This window comes from Nycticebus coucang, chromosome 14 (genome assembly GCF_027406575.1).
Source record: "Nycticebus coucang isolate mNycCou1 chromosome 14, mNycCou1.pri, whole genome shotgun sequence".
Taxonomy (NCBI): domain Eukaryota; kingdom Metazoa; phylum Chordata; class Mammalia; order Primates; family Lorisidae; genus Nycticebus; species Nycticebus coucang.
Window position 1 is genome coordinate 58,543,873 of NC_069793.1, and position 21,947 is coordinate 58,565,819.

A 21,947-nucleotide genomic window follows, 5' to 3' on the forward strand; every position below is an offset into this window, starting at 1 on the left:
CACACAGATCTCTTCAAAATATTTTGAGAAGGCTGGGTGTAGTGGCTCACACCTGTAATCTCAGCTCTCTCAGAGGGTGAATAGGTGGATTAATTGAGCTCAGGAGTTGGAGACCAGCTAAGCAAAGGGAGACCTCATTTCTATCCAGGTATTGTGGGATGTCTGTAGTTCCAACTACTAAGTAGACTGTGACAGGAGGATCACTTGAACCCAGGACTTTGAGGGCACTGTGAGGTTGGCTGATGCCATGGCACTCTAGCCTGGGCAACACAATAAGACTGTCTCAAAAAGAAAAAAAAAAAATCTATTTCCTATAATCCCAGGTTAAGTTAATATACTGGAAATTATATAACGGAGTATGCCAAATGTATTCCCTTAAATAAAGATATTTTAAATGTCTAAATCTTTTTGAATTTCATAATTTAAGCATATGTTTTGGAGGAAAATCTGAAGGGTAATAAATAACCACCAATTACGTTATAAACAGGCAACATTACCAGGCACAATGGCTCACACCTGTAATTCTACCATTCTGGGAGGCCAAGGTGGGTAGATTGCCTGAGCTCAGGAGTTCCAGACAGCCTGAGCGAGAGAGAGACCCCATCTCTAAAAAATAAACAAACAAATAAAAACGAACAGGTGGGTGTTGTGGCAGGCACCTGTAGTCCCAGCTACTTGGGAGGCTGAGGCAAGAGGACCTCTTGAGCCCAAGAGTTTGATGTTGCTGCAAAAGCTATGAGGCTACAGCACTCCTACCAAGGCTGACTAAGTGAGACTCTGTCTTACAAAAAATAAATAAATAAAGAGAGGCAACATTGTTTGCAAATTTCTGGACACACCTGTAAACAAATATGAAAGAAAATATATTTCACCTATAGAGGAAAAACAGAAATGGTACTGAAAACATTTAAAAGTGATTTTAATTGTAGATATAATCAATATTACATGATCAGTAGTCCATTTGTTTATAATCTATTTTGGTTTTATCCTTTCCATTACAAGTTTTAGTTTCTTAAAATTTCTTTATTTTTTTCTTAGTGCTAATAGAATTTCAGCTATGGGACCTCCTAACTCTTGATGAATGAAACCTCGGTGTCACTTTTTTTAAAAAGTCCCCTTTTTCCCTTGCAACTACAAAGAAAAGTAGATAGCATTACAAGTTATAAAATATTTTATAACAATGATTTTTTTAATTGCGTTTTATGATAGTAAGGGAATCTTATTTATCTATTTATTTATTGCAGTTTTGGCTGGGGCTGGGCTTGAACCCACCACCCCTGGTATATGGGGCCGGTGCCCTACTCCTTGAGCCACAGGTGCCACCCTATTTATTTATTTATTTTAGGAAATCTTACAAGATACCTAGACTTTAGAAGTTGTTGCTATATCTTGTGTAAACAACCCTTTACTATTGTGATATTTTATCAATTATTTGATGATATGCCACTCTTGTAATATTCAAATTGATATTTCTGAATTCCTAAATTTTATATATATTGAAAAGATTTCCTCACAACAGAAAAAGGATCATTGGCACCCTCCTCTTACATGCATAAAGTAATAAAAAAAATATAATTCTGTTTCCTGTTTTTCTGGAGTTTGAGGGTCTTATTTACATTAATATATGATATCAATCAACAGTGATTCATTCAAAAGGGAAACTAAAATCTGGGCACTGTAGCTCCAAACTGATCTCTTAATGTGAGACAGCAAAGCAGAGGCGACAGATTACCATATAGCGTACATTTACATCCTTCTGAGGACTTGGCCCAACTACCTCTTTTATTCACTGGTGCAAGGAATCCTGCATAGATGGTTTCCTTCTTGAAAGCCTGGTAACTGGGCCTATATCAGGCTTATCAGTGTAAAACATTACTTGAACCTCAACTGAAACGGAGGGAGATCTGTTGGTAAGATACCAAGTCCTGCTGAACTGTCAAGTGCCAAGGCTGTCTTAGATCCACAGCTCCCATTATTAGAAAACAACTTTTCCTCCACTTAACAACTTTTTGCTACTAATGTGTTATTTTTAGACACAGGAACCAGTAACATACTTCTAACCTGGGTTCCAGATAAGATGGGTTACAGAAAATTCCTCATAATTAATTAAAACTACTTCCCATCTGAGAAAACCTCTAACTCTGACATGGCCTACTGACAACTGAACTCAACCCACGTCCAAGAATTATCCAACTTTCCAGACAGTCTATAAGTAAATTTAATTCCATCTTATAAAAACTAATTTAAAAACTCAAACAAGGTCTTATTTCATATTTCAGTCATTTTTCCTACACATGGAGTATAATTGACTCCCCATAAATACAGACCTACCCTGGCCCTTTATGTATCACTCACCTGGAAACTGAGCTCAGGAATTACAAACACTTCTAAGGTAAAATTTATTGTAATGATTTATTTTGTTTTAGTTTTGTAAGCAAAAGATTTAATTGCCTTTCATTGGACTGTAAGATCTTTCTTAAAACCTGATACACAGGGTGGTGCCTGTGGCTCACAGGAGTAGGGCACTGGCCCCATATACTGGAGGTGGCAGGTTCAAACCTGGCCATGGCCAAAAAAAAAATCTGATACACAATGTGAATGATTGTAATCCCCTCATATTCATAGAGGAAGAAAAATCAGCCAGTCACCACTAAGATCATTAGTGTGTGATAGCATGCAAGTGCCTTGACAGTTGACAATTGCCACTCTGTTCTTTGTCAACTCTCGGGCCTGGTCACTGAGCTGCAATTATAAATTAAGAGGAACTCTCTATCATAAATCAAGTAAAACTGAGCCTGTCTTAGCATTGTTCCTAGTTAGCGTTTGTGCCTTCTTTTCTACAAGAGTTTAAAGATGCAGTGAATATATTCCAATGCTTAAACATGAAAAGTGTTAAATGTTTATAAATTCTTGGTCTTCTCTCCTTTTTTCCCCTAGATTGAAGAGATGAAGGCTCAGAACTATACAATGAGAACTCTTCAGTAGGGGGACGGGAGGAGTGAAAAGTCCTCCCAGAAGGTAATCAGCCTGATTCTACTGATCCTTGCTATTCCATACAACAAAAGTAGATTCAGGTGAGCCCTGTGAACAGTAAGATCAGGCTGTTAGAGTCTATATTGACAGAAAAAAGTCTAAATTTTCATAAAAAAAAAAACTAAAGACTTACCTCAGTTTCTGTAGTTTACATTCTGGATGTTTCAAAGCTTCACATAATAACTTGACTCCATTATCCCCTATATCATTCCCTTTCAGGTCAAGATGCATTAGATTCTGGTTATGACTCAAAGAACTAGAGATACCCCGACAAGCACTTACAGGGAAAGTGACAAAACTCAACCTTTGGAAGAAAAATACAGGAGGGATTACAAAATCATCCTTGTCCATGATCATAGAATCTCTTTCTTTTCTAATCTAATACTTGCATATGATATGAATATTCTTTTATTCTATCCTCATCTCTTATCTTACTCTGGATTTCTCAGATTCCGGGTCAAATCATAAATCTGATTTTTAAGATATTATTTAGAAAAACAATAGGCTTACAATTTCCACTTCCATTTATATCCCGAAGACTGGCATTCTAAACTTTTTTTTTTTTCATTAAAGGAAAAGAAGGTGAATATAAGGAAAGGCAGAAAAGGAGCCTCTTATCTCTTCATCCCAGGTGTAACTCCCCAAAATTGTTGGGGGGCTTAATGTAGCCCCACACAAACCCTTTCCTCCTCCCCGTCCTCCTTCTCTCCTTTTAAACAAAGGCACAAAGGATCTAGCTAGCCCTACTCCCAGAAGTACCAGCCAAAAGACCCCAACCTGACAAGCAACCTGTCAAATGTGCCTACCCACCCCCCCAGCCCCACCCACCACCTTTGCACTGCCCAGGTGGGACACCCTCCCCTTTCAATAAACCTGGCCTGAACATCTCCTCTGTGGCCTCATCTCTGAGTGTCACTGTTTACACCTTTTAAAAATTATCAGAGCCATTCCACATATGTAGGAACAATTAATAATTTACATCCTTTAAATAATCAATTATTAGATGTGCATCAAGAGCAAAACACATTATTGCAAAATATGCCATCACCTGTGGACTCTGTTAAATAAAAAGAGGTAGCCAAAACAAAATATTAAGTAGGATAAATCTTGCCAATTTTCTTTCCTATTTTCTATCTCCTAACTCAATGTTAGATACTTCTGATTCTTCTATAGTGCCTCTGCTAGCCCCCAATGACTATGTGTACAGGGCTCATTAACTGTTCAAAATCTCCCTTTGTAATGCAACCACCCCCTCCTTTCTACCCATCCCCAGTCCCCATCCTTACTCCCTGTGCTCCTAGCCAAGCACATACAAGAAAATGAAGATTTTACCCATTGTGCAATAATCATCCTCATCTAGTAAAAATACCTAAGGTACTCAGTAAATATACACAAAAGCACAATCTTGCTTGTTAGGGAAAAGGAACTACATAAAGGGAGCAAAGACTAAGAATAGTCATCATGGTGTTATCCTGCAAGGGGCCCTTATATTCTGAAAGAGGAAGCCATATGCCTCCAAAGAAGGCATTGAATATTGTCAGTTGGATTAGTGACATTCAGTAACAGGGCTACATAGAGGAGAAGTTTAGAGATGGGTGAAAAAAAGACTTCTAGGAACCGCTTAACCATAACACACATTCAATTGCCTTTCTATCTCTCTATGTAAGACCAGACCTACTTTAGTCACTAAAACACACAGATTCTGGGGAAAAGATTTGGTGGGAGGCCTGACCCCACTAAAGAACATCTATTTTAAGTGCTAATGGAAACAAAGATCTATCATTTGGTCAGCATTAAGTATATACAGTAGAACATCTGTTAAGTTGACCACCCAAAGGACTATAACACACTGGTCAACATACAGAGGTGGTCAACAAACATAGGGAACTAGGCCTTCTGTACTGATAGACTGGACATGCACCACATGTACCTATGAAAATAAGGTCAACGTGAGGAGGTGGTCAACTATGGAGGTTCTACTGTACTACTTCTAAGTACCAAATGGACCTTGCGCTCATTGATAGGCAAAAAAATGCAAAGGAAAGTAGGATCCATTCTACCTCTTAGGAGAGCTGATAGACAAGAGTAAGAGTCATATAAATAAGCAAATGTTAAAAAGTGATGAGTATCCAAAATCAAATTATAATAAAATAAAATTTGGGAAGGTGAGACAAAGAAAGAAGCTTGAATAATTCCATTCAATATTCTCAAGCCTGACTTACCTCAGTTTTTCTAGTTTACACTTTGGGTGCCTTAGTTCTTGATTAAAGATCTTCATTGCTAATTTATCAAGGTTGCTATGACACAGCTCCAATTCTCTCAAGTGTTCATTTGTATGAAGCACAGAACAGAGCTCTTGCCAGCATTGAGTAATGTGATCAACATCATTTTGCCTAAATCATTTAAAAAAAGAAAAGACTAGTGAATGTATTTCAGCCCAGGCAACCATGAGAAGATGGTATAAGGTAAAAGTAAGTTACTCTGTTAAGACCATCCAGCGCAGCTCTACCATGGACACAGTCTACCAAGTAGTCTTCCTCGAGGCTCTCCAGATGCTTTATTTGTCCAATAGCTCCCTAACCTCCTACTCACACCCTCAACCCACAGAAAATAAAAACTAAAGAGGCTTCACTTTGGAGGAAGAGATTCCCAAGGGACAAGAGAGGCGACTCCAAATACTTGAAGAGCCGATATCAAGAAGAAAAACACTATGTGACCAAACATAAAAAATAAGCTTAAGGTTAGTGGGTAGGCATTACATATAATGTGTTATAAAGTAAAAACCACAAGCTTGAGCCCCAGCTCTACCACTTACTAACTATGTTATATTAAGCAAGTCAAATCAATTCTATGAGCTCCTACGTTTTTTTCATACATAAAATGGAAACTTCATCTCCCTTCACAGACTTTGCAGACTTAATGGTCAATTTTAATAGGGACACAAAAGCACTTGGTAAGCTTCAAAATACTGGATGATTTAATTATTAGGTATATCATTAATAGACTCATTATAAATAAATAATGAGTAATAGAGATACACCTAAGGATAGCCTACTGATTATAAGCATAAGCTCTACAGTGGAGCAGCCAATGTCACAGCTCAGCTGTGCCACTAACCATAGTAGGTGATTTTGACAAATTTACTAACTAACCTGAGCCTCATCAGCATCATCATCTTGAAAAATGAAGGTAACAGTATCCATTCTTTAGAAATACTGTGCAGATTCAGTGAAGCAATCTATAAAAAATGTTTAGCAACTGTCTCATGTTGTAAGCGTTCCTAACAATATCTATATGTATTAAAATACATGAAAGTCTAGTGTGTTACCTTATATATAATAGCTACTCAATACTAGTTTCCATACCTTACCTTGGAATGAGTGACACTGCAGAGTGAGCTGCAATCACTGGAGGTCTTAAATTTGTGTGAATGAGAAATTGTTCAACATGCAAGTACTTTGTAGACAAAATGATAAACAAGACAGAGATCTTGCCCTTGTAAAGTTTACAATGTACTTATATGGTAGAAGAGACTGAAGTCACTGTCTCTTCTAGCACACTGAGTTCTCAGACTCTTTTTTAATTTTAGCAGCAATGCCAACTCTAGCGTTTTACTCTACAACAAAGATGAGGGAATCTAGCAGGCAATCTAGTGGCCAGAATACCTTTCCAACATTTACTATTATCTTAGGCGTGAAAGACATTCTAATGCCCTGGATTCAAGCACATCTTTTTAAAATAGAATGCCCAAGTCAGAATTAAGAAAAATGACTAACAATTATTCACACACCCCAATCAGGGTAGAATCCCTGCCCATAATTTCTACTCCCATAGTTCAGAGAAAAATGAAATGTGTGTGCTTATAAGAGAGGAATATTTCTTCAGTCATATGCAATGGCAAATAAGACAGCCTGGTAAAGCTAGCAAACGAAGGATTTATCAGATGTGTGACCTCAGTATGCCTTCTTGGTACCTCACTTTTTTCATACGAAAAATGGAAATAACTGCATTTCCTTCACAAGACTGTTGGAAGACTAAATGAATTCAAGGACTTAGAAGACTGTCAGATATGTGCCAAGCACGCAGCAAATGTTAGCTATTGTTTGATTTGTGTTTGAATCAAAAACAGTATACTTACTTTCTAGATAAACCTCTCTCTCAATGTGGTGATCTTTAAACTAAATTAACATAATGGTTGCCACCAAATATCCAGTTTACTAGCACGTAGTAAGCCTTCAACAAATTTTAGTTAAATCTTAAAACCAATTCCATAGTTCAGTTCTTTCCCTGTATTTATATGAATAGTCAACAAAGGAAACTTGAGGAAGGGAACAGGATAGAATAATACACGTGAAATAATACATGTAAAAAGTTCATTTCTTCTTTTAAGAATGTTCATACAGAACCTATTTCTTACTCAGCTTTGGCTGTCTCCAGTTAGGCATTAAAGGGCTGATACCTTTCATGAACTATTAAGTAAAGATGGACCTATGTCTTGGTGAAGAGAAAGGTGAGTTAGGTCAGTAAAGTTCTGAGAAATATAATACAAATAGATGATAGTACACCAGGTTCAGCGAGACATTTCTGGGTCCTCATTCTTGTAGAGGATGTTATTTTTAGAAATAAATATATTACTGTAATTGATGTGTGTGTGTGTTATATCACATTCTTCTCTAAGGACTAAAGCGCTGTTGGGAAGATTAAAGTTGTTAGGAATGTTGACAGCTGAGAGGTCTCAGCCCAGTTCCTCTCCTGGAATTGCCTTCAAGCCAAGAAAGCCACCTCTGGGAAGTTTTTTGTCCATTTTGCACCAGCAGTCACTACTGGTCAGTAGGGGTTTAAATGCCTGGCCTCCCTGCCTCAAGGTAGAAAAACTCTGAAGGGTTATCCCAGCTGGACCTCAGCTAACCAACTCCTCCCTCTAACAAAATCTACTTCCTTCACTTCACCATGGGTTACTTCAGAGAACTAACCTAACACACTTACCAAGTTTCAGCTGGGAGGCTTGTGTTTAACATCTTCTTCTCAAATACCAGAGTTATAGACAGTTTGATGGTCTGCAAACACTGGCAGTGCTTGAGGCAGAACGAAGATACAAATAAATGAGTTTTTCCACAAATGTTAATAACAACCTTTGGGAAATACTTCATTGCCTGGCTTACAAATGATTCGTCTTGAGTCTCATACAGATAATGAAACAACTCCAGACATTCCAACTGTGATGGACAAGTTTCCCTGTTCCCTAATGCTTCCATCCACTGAAGTACCTTTGATTTTATCTCCAATGACATTTTACAGTTTAAAGTTTTTTCCAGTTGTTTTGCTATATCTTCATTCAAAAGGCCAAACAAAAAGCACTTCATCTGTGTCACATGGGAGTCTTTATCAGTTTTGCTTTCAAGTAACAGCTTTATGTCTTCAAAAGGCTGGAAGGAATGCCCATGCCCCCTGGCTTCCCAACTGCCTTCCAACACATAGAACATAGCTGCAAAAAGCTCCTGCACATGTAGGTGAATGAACACATAGCAGTTTTCATACTCTGGGTCTCTTTGGAGAATAGTCATGTCCAGAAAAATTGAGACATCCAGTTTAGTTAACCCATACTTTCTGAGGTCTTCTCTGTAGAACACATATGTCATAGTCCATACTCCTTTGGCAGCCAAGTGGCACAGGTTGCTCAGCTGGTCTTGGCTGGGCAGCCTAGGAAAGTGTCCCTCTATCACTGTGAACAAGCTAGAGATGTAGCAGGTAAACAGAGCTGTGGCGGTCTGGCAGGTCAATGTGACATCGCCACCCTTCTCCATTTGCTGCTTCAGACAACTACAAATGAGCTGGCACACGAAGGGGACTTGACACATGCTAAAAATCATCTCATTGTTTCTTAGGGAACTGAATGCTTTCATGGCCAAATTCTCATCTTCAAAAAATTGGTAAACATACTCCTTTCTTGCATCCTCAGACATTCCTGGTACTTCTACGAAACGGTAGTGACTCTTCAACAAAGGTTTTAGTCTCTTAGAAGCTGTGAGTCTCAATGTCACCAATAGGGATGACTTGGGGAGCATCACTTTCCTCAGCAAACTACTCATGAGGAAGGACACTGGGTGTTCTTGGGTCCAGTCTTTACACAGTGCAAACTCAGGTTCCTCAAAAGCAAAGTTCAGTTCATCAAAGCTATCAATAATAAAGAGGAGGCTTCTTGGCTCGGACATGATCCTGTCAATGGAGCCTTCTATGCTGGGCCAGTCCTGTGAGATCAATTGAGCAAAGCTTCTCTCTTTCATCAGGTTGATTTCTCTCCCACTGAGATAAAAAACATAGGCAAACCTCTGCTGGTAGAGATTGCCCTCTGCCCAATCTAACATTGCCTTTCTCACCAAGGTTGTTTTCCCAACTCCAGCAGCTCCCTGAAGCACCACCACCTGTGGCTGCTCACCAGTTTTGACATCCACATCAAACAAATGTTCCAATAGTTTTTGACCTTCTTGAGAAATTCCCTGATGGAAATCTTCAGGTTTTCCAAGCAAAGATTTCCTATCCCATGTGATGCAAAATTTTTCCTTTATTTGAATTCTGTATTCTGTTCTATCACCTAAGTCAGTTAGAATGGAGCAGAGGAAAAAACCCACAAAAACAAAGATACATTTGATCAAAACAAATGCTATGAATTAAAATGTTAAGAACATTAAACTTGGAATTAGGAACAAGAAATAATGCAGTCTGAAATCAAAGCTGGGTTATATTTTATAAGTAATGTAAATCAAATAAGCATAATTCAAATGAAGAAAAACAAATTTCTATTTGTGATAGAAAATAAAAATTATATTTGCTCTAGAAATATTTTTTCTTCCACAATGAAAAATGATGACAGAGTTGTAATACAAATTAAAAATAAGAACAGAGGCAACAATTAACAATAGGGATGACCCTAAGAGAGACGGGAATCTATAGACCAAAAATGACTATACAAGAAGAAAGTTAATAGAAACAAACATTATAGCATAGCCAAGAATATTCTGAAGAAAAGGAATTCCTAAGGATCCAAAGAGAAAGAAAATATAGTTCATCTTTACCTGTTTAGGTCTTGTTACTTCTTTAGATCTCCATTTAAATGACATGATCTTAGAAAGCCTTCTCTGAACCCCAACATTAGAATAATTCTCTCATATATTCTCAAAACACAGTATATTTTTCATTCACAGCACATGTCACAAATTGTAATTTGTGTATTTACTTTTTAAAGAAATGATGCACTTGGTTAGAGACGCATTTGTAGCTCATCATTGCATCTCCAGTGTCTAATACATCTCCTTGCACACAACTGCCAATTATATTTGAATAAAAAATGAAAAAATACAATCATAAAATTGAATATTTTGCAACTTTTGAATAAAAAGTTTTTACTAATATCCAAGAAAAAGTCTATGCTGTAACCCCCAAAAATAAAGTAAGCTTCAGGGAAAGGTATACAATATAACCCTGTATTAGAAAAAAATGAACTTTACATATTTCAAAATCTGTACGATATGCATCAAAATATTAAGGTTGGTCAAATGGCAGGATTTGGGGATGGAGAATGGAGTGAGGGAAAAACTCACTTTATATGCTTTTATTATATTTGAATCTTATTTTGCTTATGTGAGGTTTAACAATAAAGATATAAATAAAGTAATCAATGATAGCCTAAAAAAATTTAAGAACAAAAATCATGACTGGCCAGTCAGGGAAGAGGGAAATACTATTTACCAAAAACTAAAGCATCATGAAACTACAATAATTCAAATTGTATGGTGTTGATACTGAGGGAGGCATATCAGTAATTTATTGTGGTACTTACTGTCCAAAGTTACTATAATAAGTACAGATTACTTTTATCATAAATTCTCAAGGAATAAATTAGAGACTTTTAATTAGCTATCTGTGTCCAAATATTTGCACATATGAAGGAAATAACCATTAGGTTTGAAATAATAAAATCATAAAAACTAATAGTCATTAGTTTCTTCTAATATCACAAACATAAACTCCTTATTGAATCAGAAATTAAAGTCAGAACATGAAGTTATATTCAAAGTTTTAAAATATGTTTATTTATCAGTGCTTAGGATACAGCAAGTTCTCAATTATTTCTTTAATAAAATAATGTGCCCTCTTAGAAAACAGTATACCTGAGTTAATAATAAAAGTTTCTTACCTGGTCCAGTTTTCTTTTTATTATAGTTCTATTTATAGAAACTAGAATTAAATTTTTTAGAATTCAAAACAAAGTGAGGGAATGGAAATTGAATTAAATTAAAACTGAGAAGATCTGGTTCTAGGTTTTATATGGACTAGCTGATCTCCACTCCTGGAACTCAGAGCACTTTCTCCAATGGAAGGGTACAAATGTGTTAAGTCAAAGTCCCCCGCCAATGCAGGGAATCTTTAGTCCATAAACACAAGCATGAATATACCTTTGTGCATAAGATTGCCAACTTTTGACTAGGCATTTCCAAATACTGTTCTCTTGAAGCCCTGATTTAACATGGCCCAAATTCTGACCCTGATCAGAGAGCCAGTCTGTTGACCCTCTTTGAATCACATTCAGGGAACAGGTGGGATATTAGAAGTGAATAAGCATTGCATAGATAAACACCCTGCCCTGCTTCAAAAGTTCAAATACCTCCTGAATCTGACAAAGGCCTTCTACTCACCCAGCCCTGCCTTCTGATCTCCCTGTGTCTCTCCAGCTTTAGCATCCTCTGGTCCTGTGCTCTGAGCTGCCCCTGTAACAGTTTCCGAGAAGACCATGAGATTCACTAAAACCAAGCATAGCTTTGGTGACATGGCCAGAGCAGAGGCCAGCATTCTCCTCAGTTGTTCAGTTCTGTGACCATATGGATTTAGGAAAATTAGTACAGCAGAGCCTCAAACTCTAACAAGCTTAGCTGAGGGGAGAAGTAGTATGGTACAAACAACAGTGAAGAAGGAGACCTCTTGCTACGCTCCCCCCAACACAAACCCCTTATAATTCTACCACAAGTACTGCATATAAGCTTCAGTTTCTGTTGACATCAAAGAGACATGGTGAGGCTCAAAGGAGATAATGGATATATATTTTGTAGCTGGAAAGCCTTGTAAATGAGTAAGGAATTTTAAATGTCTCTAAAATTTCATGCTTGGGAATGACTAAAAATACTGGCTTGGCTTATATCTTTTAATCATTTTTAGCTCATTTCTCATATTTCAGCAAATACGTTAAGTTACATTTGAGATTCCTTAAAGTTTAACCTGATTTATGATTTTTAGTTAAGGCAAATTAAGTGTACAACCTTGAACAATTTTTACCATTCAATTCCTTTGATAATGATTGGTACAAGATGGATGAATTGCTCCCAATTAAGCAGCAAGGCTGAGTAACAGTACTTAAACCTCTATCTCTTTAGAGTTCCTCAAATGATCTAACGAGCTCATAATATACAAGACCACCATGGAGTCTGTGTTCTACAGAATGATTTAATGCCTAAGCCCCACTTATATTAATAGAATCATGCCAGTGGGCTCCAGGAAACACTTCCTCCTGCCTATCCCCATATTTGCCCCTAGCATCACTCACAGTTGATTTCTGCTTTTGCTCTCTCACACAGATGGGTCAGGTTCATCTTGCCAAAGATTCTGAGAGTCACACTCCAGGCCTGCTCTCCTGGATAATATTTCTTCATCAAGTTGGCCAGATCCTCCCGCCTGGCCTTCTTCACTTCAGTCCAGGGTATTAGGCAGCGCCCAGGTTCCGTGGTCTCCTTTAGGAGTGACTTGAATTTATTTAGTTCCTCTTTGTTTAGCTCCTCCAAATACAACAGCAGCCCAAAATCAGAAAAGAATGAAGAAGATGGCAACGAATCTGTCATCTTATCCATGGATCACTATTCAGGCTTCAGTAGGGAATATAAAAGTACATGGAATAAATGGGACATATGGGAAAGATCGGAAAGTGAAAGACCTATAAAAATAGCTTAATTCAACTAATATTTGTTAAAGCCCACTATCTTAGGCTCATAGTGACTTAGCATCCTATGTAACACATTTTCTTTAATAAAGCATCCCTCTACTATATAATAATGCATATTTCTTCCACCTTGCTAGGATGTATTTCTAGTCCTACTACTTATGAGCTATTAAAAAACAAAGGCAATTCATCTCCCTGAACCTCAGTTTACTCTTCTGCAAAATGAGGATGTTAGACGCAATCTCAGAGGACTGTGCCATGGACCAAACAAGGTATGGCTCATGTATCACCTGGCATACTATCTCCTGAGTATCGGTAACTTTCTTCATCCCTTCTCTCCCCCACCAACACTAAATATATATCTCAGCTTATAAAACATTTACAGGCTCGGCACCTGTAGCTCAGCGGCTAGGGTACTGGCCACATACACCAGGGCTGACAGGTTTGAACCCAGTCGAGGCCTGCCAAACACAATGATAACTACAATCAAAAAATAGCCAGTTCGATGAAAATCAAATTGCATATAAAACCAGCACATTGTTTTTGCATTAATGTACACAGCTATGATTTAATAAAAATAAAAAAATAATAGCCAGGTGTTGTGGCGAGCACCTATGGTCCCAGCTACTTAGGAGGCTGAGGCAAGAGAATCACTTAAGCCCAAGAGTTTGAGGTTGCTGTGAGCTGTGATGCCACAGAACTCTACTAAGGGCAACAGAATGAGACTCTGACTCAAAAATAAATAAATAAATAAATAAATCATTTATACTCCCACTAACATATTACTACTCTTGAAGCACATGCAGTTAGAATATGCCATCATCTACCTCTTCTTGTTATGTTATCTCTGGTCATAAATCTATAGTCACTGAGGGTCTGTTCCTAGATGACAAGCTCCTTTCATGTCCACTGTCAAACACCACATTAATTCTGGGTGAGTTCAGAGTTAAAGCTCATTCAAAACCTCATTCTCTCATATCCATGATATCAACTCTCATGACCTTACTGCACTCTGGAAGCTCACTCTGATGCTCTCACCCCTCTCAAGTTGTTCTTTATCAGCAACAACTATTCCAACTCTTGAATTGCAATCTCCCATAATCCAGTTAATTAAGCAGTTTCATGCCCTCAGTCATTGTGACGGTTTTTCAAACATCATGAATTCCCTGCGAGCCCCTTATTTACCAGCATTTTAAGAACCTTATTCAATTTCTTATTTAGCATGGACACTCCAGTTAATGAATCACTTAAACTACACTCTCCTTCACACTTTCAATTTCCTCATCTCCTCTTTGGTGATTTGCCTGAAGAGGCAGCTGTAAGTGGTACAAGCTGAAACTCAACTTGAATCTTTCTCTAAACCTGTCTTCCCCAGCCTTTCATAATCCTCTTCATGCTCTTGCTAATGAGATTGGAAAACAGAAATAGGGAAATAAAAATGTTAAGTTTACCTCTTAAACAGAAGGTGAATTACAAAAATTACATGATAAATCTGGAATTTATTCTACAATAATTGATGAGCTATTGGATGCCTTAGGGTTGTTTACACTGGAGAAATAGTCTAGATTACTGATGGATCTGACAAAAAGAGGTTCTATTAGTAATGTTTTTAAAAGAAGAAATAAAGGATAAATTTGAGGGAACTTCAAAGTAGACAGTGAAATTTCTCCAGGACATACAGAATATGGTAGGTAAGGGAAAGTGAGGCATAGAACACAACAACCTCAACTTTGTGCCTAGAAATTCACAAATGTCACCACATGTGTGGGCCTACATTTTTTTTTTTTTTTTTTTTGAGACAGAGTCTCAAGCTGTTGCCCTGGGTAGAGTGCTGTAGCATCAAAGCTCACAGCAACCTCTATCTCTTGGGCTTAAGCTATCCTCTTGCCTCAGCCTCCCACATAGCTGGGATTACAGGCTACATTTTTCCTCTTTGTTCCTATTAACACAGAAAAGGGGGCCCTCTCTTTTCTATAGCTTATTTCCTCTCTTGTAAACTGAATCTCAGTAGCAACTCTCCCTTGAGGGATTTAATCCATTAATGATCTCTTTTTTCTTGTTTATCTTCAACTTTTTCCTGTCCACTAAGTCTTTCTCACTGGCATTTAAACATGCCCAAATTTAATTAGTCTTTTATAAATGGTCCCTTTATGCCACATCCCATTCATCTTTGTAATCAAACTTCTTGAGTCTTCTATAATTATCTTTTATTATATATGTGCCACCTATAATCTAACTTTTGCCACCATAATTCTACTGAGACAACTCATAACAACTTCTATCTTGTTCCAAAACCCAAGAGACACTTTAGAATTCAATTTTCATACCTATTAACAGGAAGAATAAGAGTGCTTACCTCTGCACGGATTAAAGAAGCTAATGTATGCACTTAACTTACAAGGGTCATACATTTAATAATGCTAGTACATGGGTCATTATGAAAATTTTGAGACTGTGTTATGGTCCATTATTTCACTTTCAAGAAAAACAGCAGCATCCTTCTTTATTCACCCATACAAGTTTCAACTTGCTCTGCTTGTTGGTATTGCTGGGAGGGCTTCATTTGTTTCCATCTACGTGGATTTTATGTTTCTTGATTTTTGTGTATCTCAAAACTTTCATAATGACCCATGTATAAGAATGCCTTTCACATAGCAGTGCCTGTGGCTCAAAGGGGTAGGGTGCCAGTCCCATATGCCGGAGGTGGCAGGTTCAAACCCAACCCTGGCCAAAAACTGAAAAAAAAATAAAAAAAATAATGCCTTTCACCTTGATATTCTCTGTCCCCTTGGCTCTCATAATCCCAAACTTTCTTCATTTTCCTCCTCCCTTTTTAGATATTCCTTTCAGCCAAGGTCTATAGCGGTTTAAACCCAACAGGACAGTGGTTCTCAACCTTCCTAATTGTCGCGTTTTTACACATGGAACAAAGGGGTTGCAACCCACAAGTTGAGAACTGCTGCAATAGGGTTTCTATACCGTGATACATACCCATAATTATGACAGAGTACAATATACTGTAGCCTCCTTCCCAAAGGTTTTTCAGTGTTCTTGAAGGAATTTGTTTTGTTTTCTGGTCTTCTTTTACATTTTGAGAAAGAGGAAAACAGATTTTTTTTTGGTGTTGCTTCTCTTACGTGAAGGCATACATTCATTCCCAAATGTCCTGAACTAAAATGGAAACCTATGGTCTAAGAGGATTTCAAATTGCAAATTTACTGATGTGAACTTTTGACTATGATAATTAAAGCACATTTGCTCAATATAAATTAATCAGAAAGCTCATATTAATAATGACTATATTTGTTGAGGACCTACTGTGTATAGGTTCTTCATGAAAATTTTCTCCATTTTTAAAATAATCTTGAAAGTTTGGTTTTACTCATATTTTACAGATATAGAAGCTCAGAAATTAAGAAACTTGCCTAGCTCGCAGAGTTGACAAATGGCTCATTAACCTACAAAGCTAATTCTCTTTCTACTATGTGGCACTGCCTTTTAATTTCACTTCATTTTCCTAGGCATTGGGAATTCAGAGTTACATGGAATCTGCGTGGCCATGTTTTCTGATACCAAGACCTTGTGCTGAACACCAGGCTAGCAGAACAAGATCTCTAAATATAACCTCTACAGCTCTCATCTGAGCAGCAGTAGTTTTAAGAAAACAAAAAGAAGGGACCTTTATGATATGGGATAGAGATGAGAAGATCTTGGGGCATTTAACACAGGAAACTGTGTTGTCATTCTTTCCATAGCCTTCCTTTCCTTTCTTAGTTGGAAGTCCTTATAGCAGTTTCTAATCCTCAGTTCTACTGACATTTTGGGCTAGATGATTCTTTGGGGGACATGTGTTATGTTTAGCACCATACTTGGCCTCTATCAGCTCAATGCCATTAGAATCCCCAATCTTCTACAGTTGTGACAAACAAAAATGTTTCCAAAGAAGATGCCAGTGGCAATTGCAGTAACAACAAAAATAAACAAATTGGGCTTAATTAAACTGAATAGTTTTTGTTCAGTCAAGGAGACAACAACCAAAGCAAATAGACAACTATCAGAATGGGAAAAGATATTTACATATTATGAATCAGACAAAAGCTTGATAACTAGAATCTATAGAGAATACAAATTAAACAACATAAAAAGAGCCAACAATTGCTTATATCAATGGGCAAGTGAGATGATTAGAACCTTCTCTAAAGACAGACGAATGGCTAACAAACACATGAAAAAATGCCCATCATCCCTAATTATCAGAGAAATGCAAATCAAAACCACCCTGAGATATCACCTAACCTCAGTGAGAATGGCCCACATCACAAAATCTCAAAACTGCAGATGCTGGCGTGAATTTGGAGAGAAGGGAACACTTTTACACTGCTGGTGGAACTGCAAACTAATATAACCTTTTTTGAAGGAAGTATGAAGAATCCTCAAAGAAGAAGAATCCTCAAAGAACTCAAACTAGACATCCCATTTGCTCCTGCAATCCTATTACTGGGCATCTACCCAGAAGAAAAACAATCATTTTATTATAAGGACATTTTTTTTTTAAGTTTCTGGCAGGAGCTGGGTTTGAACCCACCACCTCCAGCATATGGGGCCGGCACCCCATTCCTTTGAGCCACAGGCACCACCCAATCATAAGGACATTTCAACTACACTGTTTATTGCTGCTTAATTTACAATTGCCAAATTTTGGAAACAAGCTAAATGCTCACTAATCCAGGAATGGATTAACAAGCTGTGGTATATGTACACCATAGAATACTATTCAACCACTAAAAAAGATAGTGACTTTTTCTATTAATCTGGATGGAGCTGAAACACATTCTTCTTTGTAAAGCATCACAAGAATGGAGAAGCAAGAATCCAATGTACTCAATTCTAATATGAGGACAATTGATGCTAGTACATGGTAGGGTGGGTGAGTGGGGGAGTGAAGAGAGGGAAGGTAGGAAGGGGGCAGGGGATCACAGTATGTGGCACACCTCTTGGGGCCAGGACACAATTATAAAAGGGACTTTACCTAACAAATGCAAGTAGTATAACCTAGCTTTTTGTACCCTCCATGAATCCCCAACAATAAAAAATAGTAATAAAATAAAATGCAAAAATCAACTGTAATCTATATGCTAGCATCAACAATTGCAAATTGAAATGTAAAAAACTACTTAGCATTAAAAATAAATACTTAAGGATAATTCTGACAAAAAGTATGTACGACTTGTATACTGAAAACTACCGAACATTGCGGAGAGAAATTTAAAAAGACCCTAAATAAATGGATACACATTGAGATGTTGAAAAAAAATTTTTTTTCAGACATTGCCAAATATCGCCAGAGCAGAAAACTGCTGCCAGCTGAAGCCACTTCTAAAGCTTTACCCTCTACTACTGAGTGTACAACTTCTACCATAACCAACAAATCAAAGAACAGAGTAAATGGTTCAGAAAAATCCTTCCCTATGAGATTTTTTTTTTTTTTTTTTGTAGAGACAGAGTCTCACTTTACCACCCACGATAGTGCCATGACGTCACAGGACTCACGGCAACCTCCAGTTCTTGGGCTTAAGCGATTCTCCTGCCCCAGCCTCCCGAGCAGCTGAGACCACAGGCGCCCACCACAACGCCCGGCTATTTTTTTGTTGTAGTTCGGCCGAGGCTGAGTTTGAACCCGCCACCCTCCGTATATGGGGCCAGCGGCCTACTCACTGAGCCACAGGCACCGCCCAACTCACTAAGCCACAGGCCCGCCCCTTCCCTATGAGATTTTAAGAGATACTCCAATTACATAATTAGGAAGGGAAGCGGTCAGAGAAGAGTTTATTAGGATAATTTGCAAACCATTCAGACAAAAATTAATTAGTATCCTTATAAAATAAATCCTATATACAGTAAATAGATAATACTTCAAATCAGAGAAGAGAATATATCTGACCTGAGAAATACCTGACCAGTACTGTCATCAAAAACAAGGAAAGAACTGAAGAACTTTCACAGACAAGAGGAGACCAGGGAGATAAAATGGCTAAACGCAAAATGGTATAATGAATAGCATCCAAGAATAGAAAAAGAACACTAAAGAAAAATCTAGGGAAATCCAAATGAAATCCAACTTAATTGTCTCAGTTAACTGTCTTAGTAATGAAAGATATTAAAAATAGGTGGAATTAGGTGAGAAGCATAAATGAGAAGGTGAGAAGCATTTTTGTAATTCTAAAAATGTTATTCTAAAATAAAATGGCTATTTTTTAAAAATTGGAGATATCCATATCCTATAACCTAGCAATTATAGTCTTTAAAAAATGTGTGTATAAAACAACTATAACAACATTGTTTATAATTCCTAAACATTGAGAAAAGATCTAAGAATCCATCTGTAGTAAAAACAATAAATAAACTGTGGTAAATTCATACAAGATCCTACGCAGTAGTGAAAGTATATGATCTGTGGCTATATGCCACTAGGATGACTCTCACAATCAATCAGTAAAAGAAGCCAAATGCAACAGAATCGTGTCCTGTATGATGCCACTGAAAAAGACCAAAACAGAGAAAACTAAATTCTACTGTTTATAGAAGCATGTATGTTTTTTAAATGGGCTTTATGGGTGCCCCTGGGGCTATTAGGTGCTGGCAATGAATGCTGTATTACTTCACCTGGTGATAGTTTACATGGGTGATGATTTGGTAATCACCCATTAAGCTGCACGTTTATGCTTTATGTACTCTTCTGTAAGAGTTATAGCTCACACGCAAATATGGTTTTTAAAAGCTTCTTGTAGGCTGGGCGCAGTGGCTCACGCCTGTAATCCTAGCACTCTGGCAGGCCGAGGTGGGTGGATTGTTGAGCTCAGAAGTTCAAGACCAGCCCTAGCAAGAGCAACACCGCCCCGCACAAAAAAACAAAAACTAGCAGAGTAGGGCACCCTGACATGCCTCTAGTCCCCAGCTACTCAGAAAGCTGAAGCAAAGGAATCACTTGAGCCCAGAGGTTTAAGATTGCAGTGAACTATGATCATGCCATTCCTCTCTACCCTGGGGAGAGAGCAAGACTCTATCTTAGAGAAAAAAATTAAAAATTCCTATCACCAGAAAAGCAATATACAAATAGATCTAAAGCAAATTTATTGTGAATAGCCTATTCACAGAGGAAAAGGAAAGCAAATCGCTGACAAGTATTTCAGAAAATGTTCAGACTTAAGCAGATACCAAAAGTAATGTAAACCAGGAGATAAACCTTCTCAGTTATCAAAATGGAAAAAATAAGCTTTCAAAAATAAGGCCATATAATGATAAGAATGGAGTGAAGCAGATATTGTTAGTATAAACGTTAATTGCTACAAAATTGAAAAACTATATGTTCACAACCACCCACAGTTTTAAAAACATGCATAACTTTTCAAGCAGCACTTTCTTCTCTGGGAAATTTTCCAATGAAAAGAATCCCAATACACAAAGTTTTGTGCATAAGGGTGTTTATTTTGAATAGAGAATAACTGTCAACAAATTAATAATCCTATTGTAATTTAAATAAATGCATAAAAAATTAGAACACAGTTGAGTTTTCAGTCATTACAATGATCTTACAGGTAGCAATAATATACAATACTTGCAGGATTCCAAACAGATGGCAGGTATATGAGGCTTACAACTAAAATTAAAACTAAAACTGCCTCATAAAAATTAAAGATAATAAACCTATATATTAATCACCGTTTTGGAGTTTAGGACAATTTGTGACTTTTTAAAAAAGCAGAACACAGTCCTTTAAAAAGTGGAAAATAAAAAGATAAAAAGACAAATATCCTTTTGTCAAATTCCAAAGAGATAAATAAATGACCTCTAACTGTGCTTGAAATTTGGCAGATTAGCGATCATCGATAACCTCCATAGAGACAGTAACAGCAATTTTGCTGGAGTAAGGCAGCGGGAGTGCTAAAGACAAACTACCACGGGCGGAGGATGTCTGACGCAGGGAGCAAGCACGCGTTATTATTTTTCAACCTTTGCTGAGAAGAGGAAAAAAGACATGTAGAGTGGAGCAGGGGAACTGTAAAGTTTTTAGGCGATGTATTCCATTTTCAATCGCGAAAGGGGCCCAGAGGAGGCCCAGAGTGGAGGAATGTCTGCGGAACCCAGGTGGCGGGAAAAGCCTAGGATTGAAGGACGAACACCTGCTCCTAGCAGAGATGAGAAGGGCGTGTTTGAGGCCTCAGAACCAAAGTAGGGCTGTTCCTACCATGCTAACTCAAGAGTTAAGGAGCTGGCAGTGCACGGATATTAAAGGCCACATTCGGTCTCCAGCCGCAGGCTACTCGTTACCTACACATGAACTCCGGTTCTAGGGTCTGGACCCCCGACCCCTACCCTCCATTCCCAGGTGACCACGGCCTTTCACTTGGCAAGTCACTCTCCCACCTGGTCATCGCCTGCACCATTCCTGAAAGTTACCAACATTTTCCACCCCAGGGGGCCCAGCAATGTCTGCTCTTGGGCTTCATTCCAGGTCCATCCTTTCTATCTTCCACTTGAACCTTGGGCGCTGGAAGGACTCCTACAGAGTCCAACCTCCTATTCTGGAGGGGAAAAACACATATCTAGAGAAATGGAGGTTTATTCCATACCTTAGGTCTCAGTGGACGTGGGTAGCAAAAGTTAAATCCCAGCGCTGAAAAGGAGTCAAAGAGGAAAAAGGAAAAGGGTAAAGTAGAAGATCCACAGGCACTTGCGGTTTGATGAGTAAGGGGAGTTTACGCCTTGGCTCTTAACGCCTCATATTTCTCCTCCCAGTCTAGTGCAGCAAACCCTAACGCCGCCGGAGGGCTGCTGGGCGGGGCTGGCATGGTTAGATGCCCCCGCCCATCAGCGAATCTCTCTCCCCATTGGCTGGCGGGGCCCAAGAATGGTGTTCCCACTCTTCCCC

At 38.1% G+C, this 21,947-nt stretch overlaps 1 protein-coding gene across 1 annotated transcript in view; it reads right to left on the minus strand.

Moving 5' to 3' along the window:
- NLRP14 (NLR family pyrin domain containing 14) overlaps positions 1 to 12,920 on the minus strand; it is a 28,345-nt gene extending 15,425 nt beyond the window's left edge. Inside the window, exons 1-5 of the mRNA XM_053562889.1 lie at positions 12,629 to 12,920; positions 11,727 to 11,798; positions 8,020 to 9,625; positions 5,256 to 5,426; positions 3,167 to 3,337 (exon numbers count right to left, since the gene is read on the minus strand). Of these exons, the coding sequence (XP_053418864.1) occupies positions 3,167 to 3,337; positions 5,256 to 5,426; positions 8,020 to 9,625; positions 11,727 to 11,798; positions 12,629 to 12,920 (2,312 nt within the window). The remainder of the gene's footprint in view (positions 1 to 3,166; positions 3,338 to 5,255; positions 5,427 to 8,019; positions 9,626 to 11,726; positions 11,799 to 12,628) is intronic.
- Between the last annotated feature and the right edge of the window lie 9,027 nt (positions 12,921 to 21,947).